General features: G+C 30.4%; 6 protein-coding genes across 10 annotated transcripts; 4 read left to right on the plus strand and 2 right to left on the minus strand.

The window, feature by feature from the left end:
* Positions 1-183: 183 nt before the first annotated feature.
* On the minus strand, positions 184-5,639 carry LOC105149319 (uncharacterized). Its single transcript, XM_087412550.1, has 11 exons — positions 5,468-5,639; positions 5,324-5,366; positions 5,063-5,190; positions 4,894-4,997; positions 4,111-4,524; positions 1,693-3,704; positions 1,229-1,470; positions 994-1,157; positions 725-929; positions 488-610; positions 184-411 (listed from the first exon to the last, which is right to left on the minus strand). Coding segments are annotated over exons 1-11 (3,552 nt in total). The 5' UTR covers positions 5,470-5,639; the 3' UTR covers positions 184-296.
* Positions 5,640-6,086: 447 nt separating this feature from the next.
* Positions 6,087-10,347, plus strand: Herp (Homocysteine-induced endoplasmic reticulum protein). Its single transcript, XM_011061600.2, has 4 exons — positions 6,087-6,552; positions 7,330-7,712; positions 7,790-8,113; positions 9,090-10,347. Exons 1-4 carry the CDS (start codon positions 6,418-6,420, stop codon positions 9,364-9,366), a joined length of 1,119 nt encoding a protein of 372 aa, XP_011059902.1. The 5' UTR covers positions 6,087-6,417; the 3' UTR covers positions 9,367-10,347.
* Positions 10,348-10,545: 198 nt separating this feature from the next.
* Coq8 (ubiquinone biosynthesis protein COQ8, mitochondrial) lies at positions 10,546-14,453 on the plus strand. Of its 2 annotated transcripts, XM_011061599.2 has the most exons (12): positions 10,549-10,646; positions 10,932-11,125; positions 11,221-11,742; positions 11,869-12,088; positions 12,161-12,285; positions 12,353-12,437; positions 12,519-12,634; positions 12,747-12,909; positions 12,984-13,186; positions 13,393-13,545; positions 13,994-14,094; positions 14,163-14,453. In XM_011061599.2, exons 2-12 carry the CDS (start codon positions 10,934-10,936, stop codon positions 14,335-14,337), a joined length of 2,055 nt encoding a protein of 684 aa, XP_011059901.1. In that variant the 5' UTR covers positions 10,549-10,646; positions 10,932-10,933; the 3' UTR covers positions 14,338-14,453. The 2 variants fall into 2 exon arrangements, with proteins under 2 accessions (XP_011059900.1, XP_011059901.1); XM_011061598.2 differs by having other exon boundaries at positions 10,546-11,125.
* Positions 14,454-14,591: 138 nt separating this feature from the next.
* On the plus strand, positions 14,592-16,014 carry PolZ2 (DNA polymerase zeta subunit 2). Its single transcript, XM_011061596.2, has 3 exons — positions 14,592-15,007; positions 15,111-15,408; positions 15,484-16,014. The coding sequence occupies exons 1-3, from the start codon at positions 14,989-14,991 to the stop codon at positions 15,782-15,784; spliced, it is 618 nt and encodes a 205-aa protein (XP_011059898.1). The 5' UTR covers positions 14,592-14,988; the 3' UTR covers positions 15,785-16,014.
* LOC105149289 (ciliogenesis and planar polarity effector 2) lies at positions 15,996-17,290 on the minus strand. Its single transcript, XM_011061597.2, has 5 exons — positions 17,145-17,290; positions 16,945-17,056; positions 16,589-16,854; positions 16,366-16,502; positions 15,996-16,294 (listed from the first exon to the last, which is right to left on the minus strand). The coding sequence occupies exons 2-5, from the start codon at positions 17,039-17,041 to the stop codon at positions 16,087-16,089; spliced, it is 708 nt and encodes a 235-aa protein (XP_011059899.1). The 5' UTR covers positions 17,042-17,056; positions 17,145-17,290; the 3' UTR covers positions 15,996-16,086.
* A 466-nt stretch (positions 17,291-17,756) lies between these two features.
* Positions 17,757-24,518, plus strand: LOC105149287 (uncharacterized). Of its 4 annotated transcripts, XM_011061595.2 has the most exons (11): positions 17,757-18,062; positions 18,455-18,868; positions 18,941-19,329; positions 19,496-19,658; positions 19,750-20,486; positions 20,565-20,693; positions 20,786-20,954; positions 21,049-21,276; positions 21,352-21,604; positions 21,707-21,986; positions 22,167-24,518. In XM_011061595.2, exons 1-11 carry the CDS (start codon positions 17,930-17,932, stop codon positions 22,236-22,238), a joined length of 2,967 nt encoding a protein of 988 aa, XP_011059897.1. In that variant the 5' UTR covers positions 17,757-17,929; the 3' UTR covers positions 22,239-24,518. The 4 variants fall into 4 exon arrangements, with proteins under 4 accessions (XP_011059897.1, XP_011059895.1, XP_011059896.1 ...); XM_011061593.2 differs by having other exon boundaries at positions 18,455-19,329; positions 21,707-22,043; XM_011061594.2 differs by having other exon boundaries at positions 18,455-19,329; positions 21,707-22,038.
* The last annotated feature ends 436 nt before the right edge of the window (positions 24,519-24,954 follow it).

Below are 24,954 nucleotides of genomic sequence, written 5' to 3' on the forward strand. Positions count from 1 at the left end.
ATATATATATATATATATAAACATTTTTGTATAATTATATATTTTATTATTTTATTTTTGTTTTTTATCATGTATCAAATAATTTTATAAAAAAATATTTTATATTTATTTATACATATAATAGTAACGAAGATAAAAAATTTATTATGATCGAGTACTTTCCGAATGTGAATGATTGCACGATTATTCAAAATATTAACAAATTTATTTATTACATTTCTAACTTACTTCTATTATGAAAAAGTCATCAATACTTTAGAAGATCAATTGGAAACTTTTCATTTTCAATCATTAAATTATTTAAAAGTCTCTTCCATTATATCGATGTAATCCTTAACATCATTCATATATCTCCGTAAAAATTTGTGGTCTCTTTTTACATTTTTAATTAATTTTTTAATGTCTGTTTCCCTATAAAAAAAAACAGAAAAAAATAATATCGAATTTTCAAATAAATATTCAAACTATCTAAACTATCTAAACTTACTTTAGTCTACCTAGTATACAATAACAGTTGATATCATTTGAAGTAAGTTTATCAAATCGTTTAATTTTAATCGTAACTTCCAGTATAATATCCAACCGTTTGCTTCGAGATGTAAATGAAATTCTGAAATAAATAGATTATCATAATTTCGTGTCAAATCGGTGTACATATTGACTACATTTTAAATAATAATATTATGTATGTAACAGTATGATATAATTTGATGTAAATTATTACTCGTCATTAGTAATCTCCATTAAATTTAAATCATCCAAACGCCTCAAATCAAACTTGAAATTCATCGCTAGTTTTACATCTTCTGAAATAAAATTTAACATTGGAAGGATGTCCTGATGAGTTCTATACGAACTTGTAAGTAATTCCGCATTTATTTTCTCCAGAATTAATTTATGAACTATCTTTGAGAATACTCCTGAATCATCTATTAAAAAAAACAAATTAAAATATCGTAACTTTATTTTTTAACTTAATATTTGCATAATTACCTGCAAGGCGGGAAATAATCTTGATTTCTTTAATTAAATTTTTCTCAGAGTCATTAAAATCATATGATAAAAATGTCGCTATCAATAATGAATTTGCTATGAAACCAAAAACGATCATTTTCCTGTTAACATTCTTATAATATATGTTCCAAATAATATCGTCCCTGCAACAAAATAACATTAGGTCTCTTTAATTCCTTTTCAATAATAAAATATATTAAAAATATATATGTACCCTGCGGCATGCGTTTCTAATTTTTGCAATAATATTACAAATGGATCTTCGTTTTTAACGTCTTCGTTAGTCGGGCTAACATTATATGTTGTTACGAGTCCTTCTGTTCCACATTTGTCTTTCTGTCTCATATTTTGTTGTTTCACTTCATCATTTAAATTTATTTTATGTTTTTCAGGATTTATTTGCTCTTCATTTATTACTCTTGTGCCTTCGAGATGATCACTACGTTTTTTTGTTTCCTATAACAGTACAACATCTTAATCATTTCACATCAATCATTATCAAAGAAATTGAAGTAGCTGGTGATCAAAAATAAAAAAAAAATATATTCGGAAGAAAAAAGAAACTAAAGACGCAAAATTACAGAATAATATTAAAGAGCAAGGACAATATTCAGATTTTACCAGCTACTTCAATTTCTTTGATAATGATGTGGAATGATTAAGATCTTGTACTATTACAATTTTCTCATCCTTAGCATTCATTGATAGTACGGTTTTCTCATTAATATTCTTTGTCGTATGATAATTTGATTTATTAAGTTGATTGTCATTGATAATTGTCTTTATTATCACTTGGCAATCAATTTCCTGATTATCTTCAGCTTTATTCATTATAGTATTTTCGTGGCGATCTTCTGTTTGATTGTTCTCAGTATTTCTTGATTCCTCTTTTTCTCTTAAAATTGTGAAATAATCGTTTTCTTTCGAATTTGTTGGACAGTTGTATTCTGTCACATTATTTACTATTAATTGGTTAGAAGTATTATTTATTGGTATATCAGTGATGGTCGATGACTGAAATTCATGTTGAATTTCGTAGAAAGAGCTTTCTTCCTCGCTGTCTAAATGTACGAACGATGGTGGTTTAATTGATTGTAATTCTTCGAAACTATCTTTCAGATGTGTTAAACTTTTTCTTGAAAAACTATATTTACTAATCTCGTCTAGACTATTCCTAAGATTTGAATCAGATATCTGTGTATGATCTATTGTTTCCTTTACAGAATCATTATGTTTTTGTTCAATATCATTTAAATCATTTACATAGTTAGCGCCAGTACTAGAAAATGAATGTACATCACTTAAAGATACTTGAGAAGACTGAATTTCCATAAAAGAATTGCGAACTCGTTTTGAATATGATTTTTCATTGTCATCAGACATTCTTTTTTTACCGCTGGCATTTTTTGAGTTTGTACTTAATGAATTATTCAGTGGAGATTGAGTAATGGAAATGTTAGACAATTCATCGTGTCTAATATTTTCTGCTTCTATAATTTCCCTTGGAATTGTAAAATTTTCTTTTGTTACATCTCTCCTTAATTCTGTTAGATTATTATTTGTCATTAAATGTTGGAACTCATCATTTTTAGAAATGATTAAATTCTCTGTTTCATTTACTTTCACATCTTGTGTAAGATATAATGTTGATGGTACTGCAGTAGTTATTTCCATTGATATATCTTGAATGGTTTTATTTGCAACTACATCAGTTTGACATGATACTCTCGCGAAATTTTCAGTTGGTATTGAGATTGTTTTTGACAACGTTTGAGAAAATGATACGGACTGTGTAGTATGAGTAGTATCAGTAGTACTAAATATTATCTCGTGCAAAGAGATTGGGACGACTTCGGTAAATTCCATAGATTTACATAACAATTTGGTTCTTTCATTAAAGCAAATTGAATCATTCCTATTTTTTTCTTCATGTGTATTCTCTTTAGATATTGATTTACAAATTGGTTGAGTAATTTCTTTTCTTGATATCGCTGTAGTCATTTCTATGGACACATCAGGGAAGAGTATAGTTTTATCATTTTTTGATATTAATTCATCAATTTTTAAATTCGCTTTGTCAATGTTTAAAGGTGCTACACTTAATGACTTTGTTATTTCCATTGATGCATCATCGAAAAATTTAGTTTGATCGTTTTTTTCTATTTCACATGTATTTTTGTTTGAGTGAGCAATGTGTGCAGCATGAAACATTTTCTCTTGGTATGAGGGAACTGGTAGAATTTCAGTAAATTCCATAGACTTGCATAATGTTAGTGTTTTTTCATTAAAACAGTCCGATTTATTTATATCCTTTTTACTACCTGTATTTTCTTCAGATGATTTGCAAATAATTCTATCAGTAATTTCTTGTTCGTTTCTTGTCGACACTGCCTTGGTCATTTCCATAGATACATTATGGAAAAACATAGTTCTATCATCTAAATATATTGGTTCATCCACATTAATATTCTCCTTATTGCAAACATTTGAAAACAATGTGGTACCTAGAGGTTTTGTCATTTCCATCAGTACATCATTAAAAATCTCAGTTTTATCAGTTTGATCCTTTATCAGAGCTCTTTCTTTGACTGTAATTTCATTATTGACCTTTTCATTCATTTTAGATGATGCCATAGTCATTTCCATTGAAGTATCGAAAATTGTATTATTTGTATGACATATATCAGCATCTGTAACAAAAACATAAGTAATTCAAAAACAAATACTACATTGTAATCATGTATCAATGGAATGTAAATGGTTGTACTAGATGTTAATACATTAAGTCGTTGGCATATCTTACATCTGGTATATATTCAGAAATCTCTCAGAAATAATGTTACATTGTAAATTTGTTGGAAATAGTGTATTATGAGTATTTGTAGCATTTCATTTCATATGTTCACAGTTTTGTAATATTGTCGGAAATTTGTTCGAAAATTCCTAAATTAGAAACAACAGAGTTCGCAAATATTGGTACAGCCTCGATAACGTTCATTGATACATTATTACAATTAATAATATATTTCATTGATACACGATTATAATTAGTAGTATTGATTTTTGAATTATTTATGTTATTATTATTTTCGTTACCTTCTTGTAAATCTGAAGATACTAAAAATGTAGATATTGGTGCTGTTAGCTCCATAGAGAAATCTTGAATACGTGTTTTGTCTAATTCAGAGTCAACATTATTAGAATAGAACTCGGAAGGATATTTCTTGGCAACATTATCTTCACAGTCTTCTTCATCAGAATCTCTATATATCGTAATGTTGTTTGATTTTATATTTTTAGATGTATCTGTTACTATAATTTGTCCAAATTGAGATTCTTCATCAGACAACTGCATATATTTTGTATCCAAATTACTTGATACCAAATCATTAGATATACAAGATTTATTTAGTACTGTAGTAAAACCTAAATTACAGTTTGTATCATTATTTTCTTCATTGGCTATTGTGATAGATCCTTGCGGTAGTTGATTATGAACTAAATAGGTACCTATTAAAATACATAATATATATAATATGACTCAAATAATTAAAATAAAAGAAAATATGTTAAGAAGAGCTACGAGCCAAAATAATAAATTTAATGTACATAATAGATACAAATAACATTGAAAATATTAATTTAAGATAGGCATATTCTTATTTTTATTTATTTTAATGTTATTTGTATCTTATTATGTACATTAAATTTGTTTAATGTAATATGTAATTATGTACATTAATTTTGGCTCGTAATCCTTCTTAACATATTTTCTATTATTTTAAATAAGTATTATTTGGATAACACAAACTATTTTTAGAACAAATATGTATACAGTCATTATTATAGAGACATGTAATATATTTTCTATCATTTCACCTTCAACATTCTGATCAATTACAAAAGATCCTTTTAAAGTAGAATCCTGTTCTTCATATGTACTATCCCATACAGTACCTTGTTCAGTAGAATGACAAAATTCTCTGCACAGAATAAAATAAGATTTGAGCAACAAATTGTAACCAAGCATTACTAAATTACTACTTACTTGACATGTTTTTTCTCCGCAAAACTAACACGTCTCTTGTTTTTTGATGAAGTTGGACTGTTTTCATTGGACGAAGAATCAAAATTTACATTTTGTAATGGTTGCCGTGGTTTACATGGTTTAAGAATCTACCAACATAATTTTTATTAAAAATTATTAATTTTTAATAAAAATAATATACATTGTTAAAAAATAGATAACTCTTTAATTTAAAAAATAGGGTAGAAAAGTTATAAGTCATATGAATAGATATATACTTACCGATGACCGTCTAGATTCACTTCTTCTAGGTTTCGATGGAATCCTGTAACATGAATAAAAATATTCCTTTTTTTTTTGTAAAATTCTTTGTATTACAGAATCTTAATTTGATGTATAAAATAAAAAGAAATTTTTAATACATACATTTTATTCACGTATATACCACACACTTGTGCACAGTGTACAACTGAGACTGCTGAAAGCAGCTGAGAGCTGAGAGCAGCTGAGAGAAAAGAAAATCCGTTAAATTTGATTTCTCCCTGATTCCCTCCTGAAAACCGCCATATTTGTTTCGTAAACGCATTTAAATTAAGCCAAATAAAATCATATTTCTATGTTACAAAATTATGAATTGAAAATAAAAATTATTAGATTTCTCACACGTTCATTAAAATGTCCTATATTTTTTCAATCATCATTCGATGTATATTAAGCTTTAAAGCTTAATTTAAAGCTTATTTTATAATTGCGTAAGCGTAGTTGTAACTGTTGTAAGTAGTAGTAATTGTGAAAATTTATCAATCACAGTTGGCTATTCTTCTCATATTGAAGTGTGATTGGTCAATTCTTATAACTTTACACTACATTTACGCAATTATAAATCGCTTTAAGATTTCGCAGAAAGTGCTTGCACTTGGTGCTTTTTGGAACGCAGCAGTCTTGAAAACTCGGCACAACTCTTGCATAAGGCGTGCACGAGTGGGAGTTTGTAATCTTGGACCAATGAACGATCGCCAAATCGCAATTCCGGCAATTTCATGTCGTGAGTCGCGATAATGTTGTATATATATATATGTATATACATGATTACGTTGAGCGATATCAGACATTTGACAGTGGTTGTGTACGATCGGTCGACAGAATTTGTTAAAAAGCGACGTGACAAGAGTAGGTCGTGCAAGAATTTTCTTTGTTAATTAAGATCGGGACGCGCTTTTTCAATCGACGAAGGGAACGATCGACATCATCAATTCCGTCGTGAGTTGAACGACGTCGAGACGGCTAGACTTGTCAATTGCTGTTACGTACTACGTCAACAGCTGACCTCGGGCTGCCTCGGGCTGGCTGTGACTAGCTGGTGACACGCCGAGAGGATGGCAGACGCCGCTGTTAATCTTATAATAAAAGCACCGAATCAACAAATCAAGGATCAGATAGTTAAATGCGATCTCGGCTGGACTATTGGTCGTTTAAAGGAGTACCTGTCCGAAGTCTATCCCAGCAAACCAGTAAGTTGCGTGAAAGTAATTATCTCCGCCTGGTGAAAGCAGGGTGTGTGTTTCTCTTTACATTTTGTCTTTCTTTTCTCCTTGCTCCATTAAAGGTGAGCGAAAAGATAACCGTCTTTTTAAACAATGATATTCGAAATGTTCAAATGCGTCCTAATTAGATACAAGAATCTTAATTATTAGTTTTTCATAGATATTTGTAGTGGGACGTAGAGTGATGTTGTTTGTTTGAAAAAACTTAGAAATCCTTCACCTTCAAACAATGCCACTCTACATCTTACTACATATACAAATATCTATGAAAAACTAAAAATTTCCAAGATTTTTTTCTCATCTATGTAAGTTTTTTGTACTTTTTCATACAAATTTTTTTCTGCCAGAATTGTTTACAAAATTATCAGTAATCTGTAATAATGACTCTAAGAGTTATGTTTTAAAGGAAAGATTAGTATCATTAGATGAATATTTGTGAGCTTATTTGATGATTTAAAAAAGTGTGATGTCTTTGTATTAAATTGTTATTCATTTTTATTAATATAATTTATTTGTATGCCTGTTGTTGTACTAATAATATTACATGATACATATATCAATACTATGGATAATATATATTTTATGAAAATGTATTTTAATTCCTAAAAAGTTTTTAAATTTCTATTTATCTTGTTATTTATCTTAAAAATTTTAATATTAATGCTACAATTATTTATTATTGTATGTATTACAAAATTTTTAAGATACACAAGTGATCTAAGTTATTATTATTGTTGTTTGTAGGAAAGTTCACATCAGAAATTGATCTATTCCGGACAGTTATTAAACGATTCTGCACAATTGAAGGATGTCTTGAGACAATGTGATGGTTCAGAGGATCAAGCGTATACTGTTCATCTAGTCTGTACTCCACAAAAAATGTGCGCTGCTAAGGCTATGTCGGATCAAAATCAATCAACTGAAAGAAATGTAGACGCTGCATCTATAACAAGAAATACTCATATCAGAAATAACACTATTCAAAATCAAAGTCAAGAGAATGCTAATGTTACTGCAGCTCAGCATCAACAATACTTATCTCAGCAGTATCTTGATCCTCGAAATAGTCAACAATTAGCTTGGTTGCAACAGGCGTATACACATTATTTTACACAGTATATGCAATTGTAAGCTGTCTTTTACAGCTGTCCTGTTTGTTAAAGATGCAAGAAATGTATAAATGTTGCAATATGGTTATTTTCAGAATGGCAGCACAAGGCGTACAGTTGCAAGCCAGTATTCCATACCTGCAGCAAATGAATATCAACACAAGTGATACGGCTCAACATACATACACGAGCAATAATAATAACAATGTTGGTGATGAGCAACCCCAACCAGTTGCTCAAGATGCAGCCGACGTCAATGCAGGAAATAATGGTGCAGGCGAGGACGCTGCATTTAACCGCGACTGGTTGGACTTCTTCTACATGTTGTCTAGGATTGTCGTTCTATTTGGTATAGTGTATTTCTATTCATCCCCACTCAGGTTCCTTATCGTCACGTTTCTGGGATTTGCGATATATCTGTGAGTCCCAATTCTCTAATATTCTTTAATACATTGAAAATAAATTTATCAAATTTTGATATTTCTTCAAATAGTCTTAGTGGAATATTTATTAAATATAAACACATATTTATGTATTAATTACAAATACCATTAGTTTTAAAACCATTAATTTATTAATTAAACTATTATTTTTTTATTTATCTAAATATTTATTTACCGTAAGTAAATATCTGCTAGCACTTTTCGAAGAAATATTTATTAAAAGTTAATATTTTTTTTTCTCAATGCAGATATCCACAATTTCTCTTTTACATATACAGGGTGTCGTAAGTTTTCACCAAGTGGTTTTGTATAGATAGAGGACTAAACTGAGTCAAAAAATCCTGTATCATTTTGCATTTTTCGCAATGGTTAACGAGATATTAATTATTAAAAATCGCCGAATATTGGTTTTCAAAACAAATTTAAAAAATTGTTATATTTGCTTTTATATACATTTTCATTCAATTGACGTTCTTTATGTAGAACTATTTTTTTGAACATTTAAAAACAGCAAGAGACAAAAAATTGTTTATTTTCTTCTCATAAAGAGAATTTCTGAGAATTTTTTCAGAATTTTTTAATATCGTATTTTCTCATATTGGTAAAAATAAGAAAATGCAGTACTAAAAGTAATAAAAAATTTTGAAAAAATTCTTAGTTCTATGAGAAAAAATTAATGATTTTTGTCTCTTGCAGTTTTTCTGTAAAGTTGATAGTATACGAATAAAAAATTATTGAAGACCAATATTCAACAATTTTTAGTAATTAATATTTTGTTAACTATTGCAAAAATTGCAAAATGATAAAGGACTTTCCGATTCAATCGAGTCCATTCTATCTATACAAAAGCGCTTGGAAAGAACTTACGGGACATCCTGTATACATATTTCTTTGATGCTTTTTTTTAACTTGTCTGAAAATTATTAGATGTAACATAAGATATTCGTTGTAGATATCAAGGTGGGTTCTTTAGGGTACAGCCAATCCTATTAGCTGAAAATAACAACGGACGCGCAGACAACAACAATCAAGTATTACAAAACGAAGTAGTAGGTCCTCAAGCTGTGCCGCAACAGCAAAACGCTCAAGTGCCAACCGTGCAACCAGAAGCACGAACAAATGCCAATGAAGAGAATGAAGAACAACGTCCAGGCGCTCTTGCCTTTACTTGGACCTTCTTTAGTTCATTTTTTGCCTCGCTTATTCCAGATCAGCCAAATGTCATTTAATCCCGCCCGGATATAAAATCGACATTCTTTTCTTCTATACTTATAACGTAAAGACTGGAGAAGATGACTTTGTCATGATATATATCAGGTTTTTAAAATATTTAACAGTTTGTAGAGTCAGAAGTGCTTAAACTCGTGATTAATTCAATACATATATTCCTATGAAAGTCTGATCAGTTTTACAGTATCCAAGGGGATTTTTGTATCTAAATCTAATATATACATATATATATATATATATATATATATATATATATATATATATATGTGTGTGTAAATGTTCATGTATGTGTTAATAATTAATATACGCTTGAAATGGATGACAATTATCGTGAAAATACATCTTCACAGGTATAAAGATATATATGTATCAATTTATTATTTAACTTATTGAGAGATTCACAATTCACGAAATAGAATAACAGTCACATTAAATCTATAGATATTAATGCTAACTTTTCTTCAGAAGAAGATTGTTAGAGTTGCCATCCCAAAGCTATTAGAGTTAAATGTATAAAAAATTTTTTTATGTTTGTAGAATATGAAGATATGAAGGTACAACGAGAGATAAAAATAATCATGTATATATATCTAATATCTATATAAAAATAAGAAATATAGGTTCCGTGTAGAGCTTGTATTATATAAAGCTACATGTAAGGAGATAATAATAGGCACTTGAGATAATTTTCTTAAAAAATTCATATATATATATGTATATACATACATATATACATATATATGTAGCAATAATATATTATGTCAGAATAATTTTTCTGTGATGTTTAATATGGTCGAATATATCCGGTGTGATATCCGCGTAAAACATCGCGTCAAATTCGTAATTATTATTGACATTACATACGTAAGAAGATGTTAGTGAATTTATGAAATTTCTGTAAATTTTCTTAAATAGTTCTATATAAAGAGCGCCAATTGAATGAAAATGTATGTAATGCAAATAAAACAATTTTTAAAATTTGTTTAGTCATGTTATTTTAATATATAAAAAATTTTGATCCCAATAAAATGTTAATAAAAGAAAAATATATAAGATACTTATTTCTCTGTGAAAAATGTAAATTCTAAATATTACAATTGATATAAAAAACATTATTTTTAATAGTATTACTGAATTACGTCCGATATATAATATAATCAAAGAAAGTACAATACAGTGTTATAAATACCCGCGTTAAGATTACGAAATCACATGAAACATATAAGTAACTAGTACAATAGCGTGCATCGAAACGTGTCTGTAGAATAATGCACGAAAGGTTTTATTCATAATTGTTTTATTTATAGATGAATTATTTTTTATGATCTATATCGTTAAGTTATTTTTAGTGTTACATTAAAATACTGAATTCGTATTTTTCATGCTATAATTTATACAAAATTGTATTAACCTTAATGTTCGGTTGTGCTAACCTTAATGTTCTACACTTCTACGAAACGAAGATAGAGGATTCATATACTGCATATAGTTTTACACATTATTATTTTAAAATGTGTTCTATCAAAACTATAGTATGTTAAAAAAACATCCACGTATTTCTCAGAAATGCCTCGATCTAAAGCTTCCGATCTACTTAATGTACTCAAAGGAGTACAAAGGGTTACGAATACTTTCATAAAACATCAGGAGGATACAATCAGATATAGAATCACACACTCCAGTTTAAAAGATATACCGGAGAAGTGTTTACGAGCTGTAGGAAAAACATTAACTAACACAGAGCCAAGAAAAGTTCCTGTAAGTCTTGTGATTAATATTTAACTAATATGTCAGTATAACATATATGATATCTTACATATGTTGCCTCTATATATAATTGCCTTTTTTTATAGGAACAGATAATAAAAGACTTGAAAGAAATAACTGAACGTATAAGTGTAGTTGAGAAAGGTATTAAACAATATATTAAAGTAACAACTAATCGAACTTTTAATATAGAAAGTAATGATTATACCCTCAAGAAAGAAACCAAGCTATATGTGTACAACACTGCGAAAGATCCAAAAGAATTGCCTATTGATGGAAATGTCATATTACCAAAACACAATATTGACAAATCTATAACTCAAAAGTCTTTAAAAGACATGCAAAATGATACAACAAAAAAATACATGAGTGTAAAGGAAAAAATCAAGACTATTAGTAATTTAGATAAAGATGAAATACCTGACTTAGAATTCTCTGATAAAGACAAAGAAATTTTAAGAAAATTGGAATTAGAACATGAGAAAAAGATTAAAAACAGGATTGTAGGCTCTGCTTATTCTACAGTTAAAACATATGAAAAGGAAAATGTACATATGGAAATGAATTCTAAAGAAAAACCTAAACTATCAGTTAGACCAAAGCAATGTGTAAGTATATATATCATAAAAATAAATTTTCATTTTTTGCATCGTGTATTATCTATTTTTATTAAGTTGCTTTATATGTATTTATATTCACATTTTAACTAGTATATTATTTAATTTCTATTACAGTTATCACCTACTGCTAAAGAAAAAAAAGTTCCTTCTACAAGATTGCAAAGAATGGTGAGTTTTGGTACTTTAGGGATCGGTCTTGGTCTTGGTACTGCCGCAGAATATACACGAAGGACATTGGGATTAAAGGGGCATAGTATTGGAGATACAGTTGACAATATGTTCCTTACTAAAGCTAATGCAGAAAGAATAGTTTCAACGTTATGTAAAGTAAGAGGTAAGACATACATAATTGTATTACGTATCTATATACATGTATAAAAATTTTATCAGTTTATTAAAAATATAGGTGCAGCTTTAAAAATTGGTCAAATATTAAGTATCCAAGATAATACTATCATAAGTCCCGAATTGCAGAAAATTTTTGAAAGAGTCAGACAAAGTGCTGATTTTATGCCAACTTGGCAAGTAGAGGTAACAAAATGATATAAATATACAAATTAAAAAGTAATCTGTTAATGTGTTGTATAATTCCTTCTAGAAAGTGTTGACTAATGAACTTGGACATAATTGGAGAAATAAATTGGCGTTCTTTGAAGAAAAGCCATTTGCTGCAGCATCTATTGGTATATATTGATTTGTTACTTTTCACATTTATATATATACTAAGATTAAGAAATTTCTTGTAATTATATAATATATCCTAGGACAAGTTCATCATGGTACATTATTGAATAAACAAGATGTAGCGATAAAAATTCAGTATCCTGGTGTAGCTATGGGTATTCAGAGTGATATTGAAAATTTAGTAGGCATAATGAAGGTAATAATATCACAGATCATTATTATGTGTATCCTGCAAAAAACTACTGTGTAAACTTTATTATAAATATAGTATATATGTGTGTGTGTGTGTGTGTGTGTGTTCATTGCAGGTGTGGAATATGTTTCCAGAGGGAATGTTTATAGATAATGTAGTGGAGGTTGCGAAACGGGAACTGGCATGGGAAGTGGATTATACAAGGGAAGCAGAGTGTACGAAAAAATATAAGAAGTTAATAATGCCTTATCCAGAATATTATGTGCCTACAGTAATAGGTAAGTAATATAGGTAAATAAAAAAAAGATGTACGGAATCAATTTTTTATATATAATATGAATTAAATTTCTAGACGATCTGTCTACAAAACAAGTATTTACAACAGAGATGATAGAAGGTATACCTGTTGACAAATGTATAGATATGGATATTACAATTAAGGAATATATAAGTGAACTACTCATGCGTCTGAGTCTAAAAGAATTATTCGAATTTCGATACATGCAGACTGATCCAAATTGGTCCAACTTTTTTTACAATCTTGATACAAAACAGGTTTTTTTTTTATATCGTAGTTATGTATTAGGTGTTGGAATTAATTCGTAGCGTTTTACAAGTGATGGGAAGTACTTTCATTAATGTATTTTTTAATGCTCATGTGAAATAAATAACATTCTTTCATTAAAAACGCTACGAATTAATTCCAACACCTAATATTTGTAATTTAATCATGAAAGAATATTAACAGATACATCTTGTAGTTAATTTTACTGGACTTCGGAGCATGTAGAACATATGACAAAATATTTATGGATAAATATATAGAAATCATTAATGCTGCAAGTGAAGGAAATCGCAATAAGGTACTACAATTATCTCAAGAGATGAAGTTTCTTACTGGATATGAGTCCAAGGTATCTTATCTTTTTTTATTAAGCAACCTCAAAAAATGTTTAAAAACTAATATATATATATTAGGTGTTGGAATTAATTCGTAGCGTTTTACAAGTGATGGGAAGTACTTTTATTAATGTATTTTTTAATGCTCATGTGAAATAAATAACATTCTTTCATTAAAAAACGCTACGAATTAATTCCAACACCTAATATATATATATATATATATATAAGTTTATATATATATATTAGTTTTTAAAAATTTATATATATATAGAGTATATATAGTTATGTATGTATATATTGAGTCATCTAAAAAGTATCCGCGGTACTTTTGCGGTACTAGATATATGACCATCAACACACATCTAGTGACAAAAAACCGCGGATACTTTTTAGATGACCCAATATATATATATATATATATATAGAGTTTTAATTGAACAAAAATTGTTACATTATCAGATCATGGAGGATGCTCATGTAGATGCAGTCATGATTCTTGGACAAGTATTTGACAATAATCATGAGTATTATGATTTTGGTGGTCAAGATGTAACAAAACGGTATGTTCAACCTATTTCTGTGTTCATCCTATAATGGCTATAATATATATAATAATTATGTATTGCAGAATCCAAGTTTTAGTGCCAACTATAATAAATCATAGATTATGTCCACCACCCGAAGAAATATATAGTTTACATAGAAAATTATCTGGAATATTTTTGTTATGTGCAAAACTTGGAACGAAAATCAAATGTCGCGACATATTCCGCGAAATTTATGCTAATTATAAATTTGGTTAATAGATATTTATTAATATTATACATATTTATTATATATGGTTAATAGATATTGATGATAATATAACAAAATATACATGTATTTTGATTGAAATACATGGTTTATTTTGTAAGTAAAATGTATTCTTTTCTAGTACCGATAGTATATTGTGAGAGATGAGGGCCTTTTTCTTATAACCCGCAAAATGCCTCCAAGCACTATATCTGAAGATGGTGGATGTAAACTACATAGCAGTATTAATTTTTTTTGCTGTGTCCCTCATGAAAATAAATCTCTAAAATCGTTAAAATCTCTATTAATTTAACAAATTTTAGTTAAGTATTTCAGCGATTTATTTTCATCAGGAACACCGCAAAAAAGTGAATATTGTTGTATAGTTGACATCCACTTCTTCAGAGGGCGGTAGTGCGCAAGGCATTTTACGATTCAGAAAGAAGAGTCCCCCCCCCCCCTCCTCATGTCCACAGATTTCTCTCTAGCTAGCAATCACTAGCAATCCAGTGCAATCCAGTAAGAAAACAAGTATTCGGTGTATCGCCAGCTTAATATTTATACAGTGAGGTGATCAAGAAAGAGATAGGAGAATATATATTTAATGTATATATAGATATATATTTTTTAATAAACAGCATGACAATTATTTTCATTATAAAATGTCTCAAGATAAGATAGGTAGAGTTTCACAATTAAACTTATTTTTATACCATACAACTTATCTACAGTAGTTAATATGTGTGAAATTTCATGTGTGAAAATAAATAAAATTTACTTGCAGTTGGTGTTGACATTCTCTTGGAATTTTTGGAAGTAGCGTTTAATCACATATTATTCTTTCGCAAAATCTATCCTAAGGAAATTTTTGTTAAGAAAAAAATATACGGAATTACGGTATATGTATCAGAACATCCAGAATTGAATGAATATTTATCAAATGTTCTGAATGCAATCAGAGAATTGATAAAGGAAGATGAAAACAGTATTAGAGCCATTAATCTTACTTTCTACAACAAGAACAAGTCACCAATAGAAAAATTTGTCTTTGATATGGTTAAACTACAAGCAGAGTTTATGGAGTATGTTGAACAATAACTAATACATTATTTAATTTTTATATATTACTATTATTAATTATTCTTTTCTATTTTAAGGAGAGATCCATATTATTTAAAAACAGAAGAAGCACTAAAAACAATTTGCTTAAAATTATCAATGTGTGATACATATTTAAGAGCTATTCCAGACAATTCAACTTTTTCTATTGAAATTCAAACATATGAAACTGCATATGTTACTCTGAGCGAAAATCCAAAATGTGAAGATTTTCCATGGATTATTAAAGATGATGCAGTAGAAATGATCAATAAAAATCTACTGCCATTAAAGGACATCAAAACAGATTGTTTAAACTTACAACTCTATGTGATTGAGGATACAGCAAACAAAATCTAAGATTTAAATAAATTTATGATTGATAAGATTAATTCATGATATTATTAAGTTTATTATTGCGTTTATAAGTCCGATAATTCGGCAGTTCAAATTACGACACATTTGATATATAAATTCATATAGAAATTATTTAAGCATCTAAGGTCCAGCTTTGATTGTTCAGGCTTTAAACTCTTATTTGTCGTGTATTCACATATATGGTCTTAATAAATTATTTATCATTGTTTGCATGATTGATTTATATCCTTTTTTTGTACTTTTATTTTGTATAAATCATACAAAAAATACATATGATGTACTTATTAAACTTGTCCCATTAGTTTAGATATAAATTCTTTATCTCTATTCCACAAGATGTTACAAATAATATTCAATTGATACGAGCAATCAAATATTTCAGATCTTACTGACAATTTGCTGGCATCAATTTTAATCACTTTAACTTTCCACTTATCCTCGAATTCTTTAATTTGTGCTTCATCTATCATAGAACTTGACCAAGGTTTGAACCTGTAAAAAGTCAAATCAGAATTATCTGAATCCTTTTCATTTTGTAATATGATTATCGAATAATGTACTACTTTGTGCCAATGACTATGTTTGCTGGTTTTCCTTTTATATTGATCATTGTATTCATCAAGTATGGAATATCATTGAAGCTTGCTGCATCATCGAAGGAAAACACAGAACATACCGCATCAACTTTATCTTTGCATACCTGCAAGTGAAAAAAAAATATTGTCTAATTAATATCTGTTTAATTAATTGAACACATAATTATCAAAGAAGAATTTATACACATACTGGCAAAATGTGATTATATTTTTTTATACTATTTTCCGAGGTATCCCAAAATTGCAGTTTAAACAGAACGACTTTATCCCAAATTTTTACAGGCCAATAAATGTTTGTTTTCCTTATTCCATTGGTTTCGGTATAAATGTTAGAGTCGAGGATACCTGCGAGTCTTGCTATTACTGAAGTCTTTCCAACGCCAGATCTACCTATCATAAAGATCTTGTAAGTGACTTCCTCGATGGAAGAAGGCAACAATGGCTTCTCCAGAATACCTGTAAAATATATGAAAATAGTAAAATGGGAAGAAAATTAATGTCCGTGTACATATATTATATAATAGGTTACACAAACAGATAGAGCACCATAAAATCTTCTTTTTTTAGAAGAATTTACGTAGAAATGATGGATCAAAGATTCTCCTTCTGCTGAAGCTAACCAGTTCATATTAATCGCATTCATGCTTCTTCGATTTCACTACGGAATAAAAAGCGATAAAATGTATTCGAATGCATTATAACAGAATGCAAAATTCCATACAACTTTGTATGTAGAACATAATTACTTTGCATTGCGAGAGTTTAAAAATTTAATCACTCAATCGATCATATGATAAATATCTGTATGTATTATCGATCGTGTATGTACATCAACCGATCTTTCATGAAAACGGCACTAAATATAACAGCCAATTAGAACTATACGTTGAGCGTCGCGTTAAAAAAAATGCTTCTCATTGGCTGAAAATAAGTAATTTAAATTTTTTAGTCGTGACGTTATTAAGCTACCGTTATTGCAATTATTACAATAAACGTCATAATAATGCGTCATAATAACGCGAGTCTTTTTTATGTGGTGATTTAATCATTCTCTAAAATTTCCATTAAAAATAGCAGTGAGTGAAATGAATAAGCAAGTATACATACATATGTGTACATATGTATGTGTGTAGAATGGCAGGTATGCTCTTTAATAACTCCAGAGAAGAAGCGGTGTGTGTATGTATGTATGTATTTATGTAGCATATATGCATCAGCGAATGGTCGCGCATCCCGCCTTGGAGTGAACCAATCGCCGAACGCGCCGCAGTTTATCGCGGTTGAAACAGCGGCTGCGATTGGCCATATAGCCGGCGTCGGTTCGGACACGGCCGTGTGGCCAGCCAATAATTAGAGCGCGCGCTACGTAACCAACTGTTTGTGACTGTTCCGCCATATTGTGTATGGAGCGCGGGTCAGTGGCGCGTGTATATGGGTCTTTCGTGAATATTTTCTCCAATTTTCTCTTACGCGTCAAACGTAAGGTGTGCATGAATTTACCTGTCTGATTAACGGGGCCTATCGCGCGTGCATGATGGATCCGTCGAAATTGAAAGTAGTGGAGTTGCGAGCCGCACTGAGCGAACGCGGCCTCGACACCAAGGGCAACAAGCCAGTGCTCGTCGAGCGGCTACGCAAGGCACTGGAGGAAGAAGCGCAGGAGTGTAAGTTGTACTTGGTGTGCATCATCAAGTACTTCTCTTCATCATCTCGTACTTGCTCTTATTTCAATTACTCTTACTAATTTCTCATATACCATTACCATGCATTACAATGGAATCCTGGTTATGACAATCACAATCACCTATCACCATTGTGACTACTATACACCATGTAACGTTATAAGATGTAGCTGATAATGAAATTGACTAATGTGCTCAAACTATGTTCCCTTATTTAAACGTTATGTTGAAATGTCATCTGATATGGTGTCGTATTTTTTGTTTGTTTATTATGTTAATGTTTAAAATTTTTTAGTTTTAGGTTTATTTTTATCCAACATTCTATTTAACGAGATGGTACAAAATTATAAAATATATTTTAATTTATTTTGTAGGTGGTTCAGATTCGCAAACAGAGAATATTGATGATACTGCTTTGAAAGAGACACAAGAGAGAGTCGTAGAAGCTACACGATCGTCGCAATCACCACGGACGCCTAATAGAGCATCTAGGAGCTCCTCGGTGACGACTCCAACAAAAATATCCACGAGAAACGCATCGAGAGCATCTACTACGCCAAATTCTTCAAAACAATCTACTCCGAACAAATCTCAGTATGATGAGAAAGCATATGAGACACCAACGACGAATGAAGAAGCCATAACCCAACAACAGGAAATATCAAAATTGTCTCCTGAAAAGTATAGAGAAGAGCAAGAAGATGATGCATCAAATATCCTTCAGAACAAAATTCATTCATCTGATAAATATGAGGAAGAAGAGGCAAAATGTGTTAATATTTTAGAAGGTAATCAAGCAAATATTTTCCAAGTACCTGTGACAGAACCGTCTGACAAACCTAGTACAATTGCCTGTGTAGATCAATTTTCTATAATTCAAGAAGCTCATGAAGCAGGATCTAGTATAGATGAAGTTGGTAAAGTTCAACAGCTAGCTGAAGAAACAAAGGATATTACAAAATTGGAAGAAAAAACAGAAATTAAAGATAAAGATAAAATTTCAATTGAGAAAGAACATGTTGAACGTAAAGAAGATGGATCTAATATTAAGGATAATATAGACATTCCGGAAGTTGAACAGCCAACACATATAATACCTGATCAGACAGATAAAACATGTGAATTAAAGCACGAAGAAGAGACTATTCATGATGATTATACAGTACAAGATAAAAAAATGGACATTTCAGCTAATGTAGAAAATTTAGATGAAAAAATTGATACTATTAATATCTTACAAGATAAACAGGTATATAATTTATACTCTATATGTTTGTTTCATTACAAATAGCACAAGTAGCTTGTAACAATATGTAAGAATTGCCTCTGTAAATTTAATCTTATTTGTAATCATACATTTTTATTTTTATTTGCGTGAAAGAACATAAAAATAGCTGAAAACTATTTTTTTAAAGCAAAAAGCAACATTAGATGCAGGAGAATCCAATCAAATGGAATGCAATGACAGGAAAAGAAAAAGATCCTCTAGTCCAGCAGAAGTACGTCAACTATCTCCTGTGCCACAGAAATCAGAGGATGAACCAGATCTTGACGAGTCAACTGTAATTTTATCATGGTGTAAGTTTTTTTAATTAAATCTTGTATTTTTTGAGATTAGTAATTCTTTTTTAATATATATGTGATATTATAAATACTTTTTTATTCTTAGATGATTCAGATTTGAATTTAGTTATTAATAAAGATGGATTTCTCTCTGGTACACCTATGCATGATGGTGATCTCTGTGATATGTGGGCTGGTGCAAGAGCGTCTCATGGTGTTTCAAATGGAAAAGTCTATTATGAAGCCAGAATTGTACAACACTATCCTACTACCACAAAAGACAAGAAACAATCACATATGCTTAGAATTGGTTGGTCAGTACCCTCTACATCCATGCAACTTGGCGAGGAAAAATTAAGTTATGCGTATACAAGTGCTGGAAAACAGGGTACTGACAAGAAGTTCACAGATTACGGTTCTCCATTCGGCAAGGACGACGTTGTTGGATGTTATCTTGATATGACACCTGAGAACACTATAGAATTGTTTTACACGGTAAATGGTAAAAACGTTGGATCTGCATTTAGTATCTGCAAAGAAGAACTTGGTGATAGACCATTGTTTCCACACATTCTGAGTAAAAACTGTACGTTTGTCTGCAATTTTGGTCAAGAGGAGGCATGGTGTGAACAAATCCCAGGCTATATTTTAGTGGGTAATGCCGAATCTAAGAACAGAGTTGCGGGTCCACGTAGGCCAAATGGAAAGGCAGATTGCGAGGTGATAATGATGTGTGGTTTGCCCACGGCGGGAAAAACTACCTGGGCAAGAAAGCACGCGGCTGACCATCCAGATAAACTATACAATATTTTAGCAGTCCATAAATTGGTTGAGAAAACTGGGGTATGTATCCATAAAATTATAAAAAATGATCAAGTTTGATAGTGTTTGTTCTGAATGCAATGTTTTCTTTCTATTCAGGACGTTGCTCTGTTAGATAAAGAGCAAAACATCTGTCAGCGAGAAATTATTATCGACAGATGCAATCGCGCACTCGATCAACTGATCAACGTAGCAAGTGATAGAAGACGTAACTATATATTAGATCAGGTATGTGTGCGAAAAAAAAACATAAGTATTTAAATAATTAAATTGTGAAATCTAAATATTGTTTTTCAAACAATCCTGTAATATATATGCAGAAGAGCAACATATATTCCTCTGTACAAAGGCGTAAAATGCGAAATTTCTGCGGCTATCAGCGGAAAGCGATCGTTGTTATACCAACAGACAAAGAGTACAATCAACGTTTGTCAATGCACAATACAATCGAAGGAAATTCTTTAGTGTCCAATCTTACGGAAATGAAAGGTACTCATTTTCATTATACTTGTAATACATATAATTGTAATTAAGAATAAATTATTCAAGTAATGATACGTGTAATTCGCGAATGTATATATAGCAAATTTCACTGCACCTTCGGTGGGAGAATTTTTCGATGAAGTGGAGTGGGCTGGTCTTGGCGAGGAAGAAGCTAAGAAACTCATTGAGAAATATAACAAGGAAGGCAAAGACGCTGGATTCAGTCAACAACCACCTACAAAACAACCGCGTCTTGACAAGACTGAGAATATCAAAGAAACGCGTGATTCTCGAAACAGCCGAGACACTCGAGATCGAAGAAATAATTGTGAATATTTTATTATTATTATTCATTATTCATTATTCATTATAAGTTGCATAATACTATAATATTGCTTATAAGATCAAGATAGAGGTCGCAATCCTTCCTGGCGTGGTTCTAATATGGGAGGTTGGAGAGGAGAGAGATCGCAAAGAGGTGGTTACATGAGACACACTGGTGGTTATGGACACCCTCCTGTTCCATGGAGACTACGAGGACGAGGTGGACCTGCAATGGCACGATCAGACAGAAGAATGGGTGGAGTTGATAGGAGATCAGGAAATGACAGAAATCGATCTGTTGCGCCTAGACAAGGTGGTTGGGGCTCTATGAGGTAACTTATTTTTTTTAATCCAAAATTTTCTTTTTAACTGAATAAGTGATTCAATAAATGATTTATAATAAAAACATAATGTTGTGTGCGCTTATATTTCAGTGGGAATTATCAAGGATCGCAACAGTCCAGTTGGGGTCAACAGGATAATTGGTCAGGTAGCCAAGCTACAGGAAATTGGAACCAACAAAGTGGCTGGGGACAACAACAATGGGGAGGTGGTTGGAAGGGATATAGCCAAGGTACATACGGTCAGACGGGATATAATCAACATGGATATGGCAATGGTAATTGGAATAGCTGGAATCAACAGTATTACAACAACCAGTATTGGGGTCAACAACAACAGAGTGGGCAGACTACCGCAGCTAGCGGCCAGGCTGTAAGCAAACAATAATCCACCACCGTAAATGTTACAAGAACGGAAAATAAATGTAAGGTACAGATAATAGAACGCTACTTTTGTAAATCGAAAGTTTCAATTTTCAATTTAACCAATATGTTACCAGAATCGTTTATTCATATAATTGCATATGAATTTTGCATACTCATACATTCGCAGGAGATTACAAGCGAAATGGTTGCAACGACTTCTACCAATACGGGCGCAGGATATAGTTACTCACAGGGATAACAGACTTTTGCGCGAAGACGAGCACGCCCGTACTAAGTACTGCGACAGCGATCATACAACAGTCTCTCATTCACATAAGTAGAAGAAAGAATTTATATCACACACGTTATATACATCACGGTATATGTATGTATTTGACAAACGTTTGAATTTTTTTTCAATGATGTAGAATGTTATATTGACATAACAGCGGATACAGGCAGCATTACGTTTCTTTTTAATTTCGACAATGATTCGCACGATTTGTTCATCTTGCGCATAAGGACATTACAAACATTACAAGAATAAATTTGTAATTTGCATTGCAACAAGTACATGTGAGAAAATCAATTTTGAAATATGATATTGATGTTAATAAATTTCGCGATTCTCTTACTGGAAACACAGGTCTAATAATATAAGTGCATTAATGATAATGTAATATTTGCGAGAAAGAATATAACTTTTTATCGCATCTTTAAAAACTAAGAAAAAGAGGTAAGAGGAAGAGTACTACGTATGGGTACAAAAAAAACCACGCAAGTAGTAGTAAAAGTCGAAAAGAAAAGATAGCAATCTTAAAAGCGCGTGTAAATATGTACAGATCTAAAGTAAAGAAATTATGCAGAAAAATATCTATTTATACATTGAATAGATGTAGCGAATTCGCTTGAATGTATCTGTGCACATTAAAAACTGTGGTGTGCAAATTGATGTACAATTTGACATGTACTAGTAAAAATGTAATAATTGACATAATAATGTATGCATAAGCAATTAAACAGGGTTTCTGAAACCTAAGCATAAATTGTTTACACTATTTGATGTATTATTTATTGGTCATTTTATCAATCACTTATGTTTTTACAGTTTCGACAGATTAGCATGCGACAAGCTTTAATCTGCACTAGTGAATTCGCTGATAGTGAAACTTTTAGCAGTGCCCTGTTAGAAAGAGAAAAACTATGCAAGAAAAAATATATTGTATATTGTTTATCCCTATTCTTATCTTTCTATACACCACCGAGAATGTATAAAAAAAAAAAATATTGTGGCGCAAATAAATTATTCTTGGACACATATTTTATACATGCAGATTTTTCATTGTATGACACGATACGAACGGTGTTGCTATGATAATTAATTGGTTTATTATATATATAAAGTTTGAAATATTTGTATCTTATACAAAATACTTTTCTCTAGTACGATCATTATTCACTTATATAAATATGATTGTGCTGATTGTCTACTTCTTGAATATATTGTATGAAAGAGCGTTTTCTGTATATTTAATTGTGCACATTGATCTTGTCTGTCTTCTATTATAATCGATATTTGATTCATAATGCGTTTGTTACCCTACGTACTTCCTCTGCTAGGACAATTGATTTCTTTATCACACCCTCACTTAAGCAAATAAAGAATGAACACCTCACAATGTCTATCTCAGCTGCACCGTATCAATGATATATTTTTATATGTATACATGATATATATCTATATATATTTATACATATATCTGTACATCGATTCTGAGAATATAATCACGAACCAGTCGCTTGTTACATACAGATTCACAATTACTGAATAAAAATATATTATATGATTTAGTAATAACAAGTGTAACTTGCATCAAATGTCTGCAATCTATTAATTATATCGTTTGGAAGAGCAAGTATTTAAAAGAGATCTTACGAACAAGAAAAATAATCCTTCTCTTCATTCAATCTTCTATTCATTCGTAGGAAAAATCCTTTTTTTTTTATATTCAGAGAATGATTGTTTCATTAGCTCGTTTTTTTCTCCGTACATATTGTACAGTGTGTGATGTTCCGAGCTAAAGTACTTCTGTGTGAAATCGAAAATAATTTAAGTAATGATTAAGTGTAACGATACGCAAAGTTAGATACAATTAAGAAATATTAGGAGAGACGAGAGATAGAGGGAAAGGGGGGGGGTGAGCTATTTTTTAAGAAATAATCAGGAACTCTATTTAACCTACACGTAGCATATGCTAGTACCTCTGTGTTACCATAAGTAAAGAATAAAAAGCCACGATATTGCGGGCTGCATCGTGTAATGACGATAATCACGCATAGTTTCTTTTCTATATGACAAAATAAAATTAATGCATAACTTGTAAACTTGATTGTTGACGCAAAAATGTACAAACATTAATTAAAAATAAAAGGGTTCTTCTATTTATTTTGGCTTTTTATCTGTATTTTTATATCTACAGATAATGTGCAACTTAAACTAAAAAAAAAGAAACAAAAACAAAAAACAAAAAAAAACAAATTTGTAACAAATATCTTGTGTGTAAATTTATATTAAAATTACTAAATTCGCAAGAGTGGTATTAAAAAGAAATAGATTGAGATAAGCAAAAACATGTATGACAGATTTGTGTAAGGAAACTTCATGTATATTTTTTGTTTATCAGAATACAATAGTCTGTACATGCACTACATGTTTGTAAGCTGTCGTCGCAACAAACGTTTTTTCCAAGGGATTTCTTTTGATTATATCTAAATGTATTATAATAGTGTTAATTATATGTATAAGCAAACTCAGGAGACAAGTTATTACACGACTACTGTTACGAATGATGAGTTGAGAAAAATGTCGCTAATGTATTGCATTAATATATGACAATTCAAACGACGGTTAATCATGATGTGCAGAAATAAAATCGCTTATAATATAAAATATAAAAAAGTCGCTTCTTCATGAA

Source organism: Acromyrmex echinatior, chromosome 13 (genome assembly GCF_024713525.1).
Source record: "Acromyrmex echinatior isolate Ae372 chromosome 13, ASM2471352v2, whole genome shotgun sequence".
NCBI classification, from domain to species: Eukaryota; Metazoa; Arthropoda; class Insecta; order Hymenoptera; family Formicidae; genus Acromyrmex; species Acromyrmex echinatior.

Coding starts and splice junctions, on each gene's coding strand:
- LOC105149319 (XM_087412550.1), bottom strand. Junction 4,998..5,062: donor GCGGAGAAAAAACATGTCAA/GTAAGTAGTAAT, acceptor TATTCTGTGCAG/AGAATTTTGTCATTCTACTG. Junction 4,525..4,893: donor AATTGATCAGAATGTTGAAG/GTGAAATGATAG, acceptor GTATTTTAATAG/GTACCTATTTAGTTCATAAT.
- Herp (XM_011061600.2), top strand. CDS start 6,418: ATGGCAGACGCCGCTGTTAATCTTATAATAAAAGCACCGAATCAACAA. Junction 7,713..7,789: donor TTTACACAGTATATGCAATT/GTAAGCTGTCTT, acceptor GGTTATTTTCAG/AATGGCAGCACAAGGCGTAC. Junction 8,114..9,089: donor CTGGGATTTGCGATATATCT/GTGAGTCCCAAT, acceptor TATTCGTTGTAG/ATATCAAGGTGGGTTCTTTA.
- Coq8 (XM_011061598.2), top strand. CDS start 10,934: ATGCCTCGATCTAAAGCTTCCGATCTACTTAATGTACTCAAAGGAGTA. Junction 12,089..12,160: donor AACGTTATGTAAAGTAAGAG/GTAAGACATACA, acceptor TTAAAAATATAG/GTGCAGCTTTAAAAATTGGT. Junction 12,286..12,352: donor TGCCAACTTGGCAAGTAGAG/GTAACAAAATGA, acceptor AATTCCTTCTAG/AAAGTGTTGACTAATGAACT.
- PolZ2 (XM_011061596.2), top strand. Junction 15,409..15,483: donor CTACAAGCAGAGTTTATGGA/GTATGTTGAACA, acceptor TTCTATTTTAAG/GAGAGATCCATATTATTTAA.
- LOC105149289 (XM_011061597.2), bottom strand. CDS start 17,041: ATGAATGCGATTAATATGAACTGGTTAGCTTCAGCAGAAGGAGAATCT. Junction 16,855..16,944: donor TAAAAAAAGAAGATTTTATG/GTGCTCTATCTG, acceptor TATATTTTACAG/GTATTCTGGAGAAGCCATTG. Junction 16,503..16,588: donor AATATAATCACATTTTGCCA/GTATGTGTATAA, acceptor TTTCACTTGCAG/GTATGCAAAGATAAAGTTGA.
- LOC105149287 (XM_011061591.2), top strand. CDS start 17,930: ATGATGGATCCGTCGAAATTGAAAGTAGTGGAGTTGCGAGCCGCACTG. Junction 18,063..18,454: donor GGAGGAAGAAGCGCAGGAGT/GTAAGTTGTACT, acceptor TTTATTTTGTAG/GTGGTTCAGATTCGCAAACA. Junction 20,487..20,564: donor AATTGGTTGAGAAAACTGGG/GTATGTATCCAT, acceptor CTTTCTATTCAG/GACGTTGCTCTGTTAGATAA.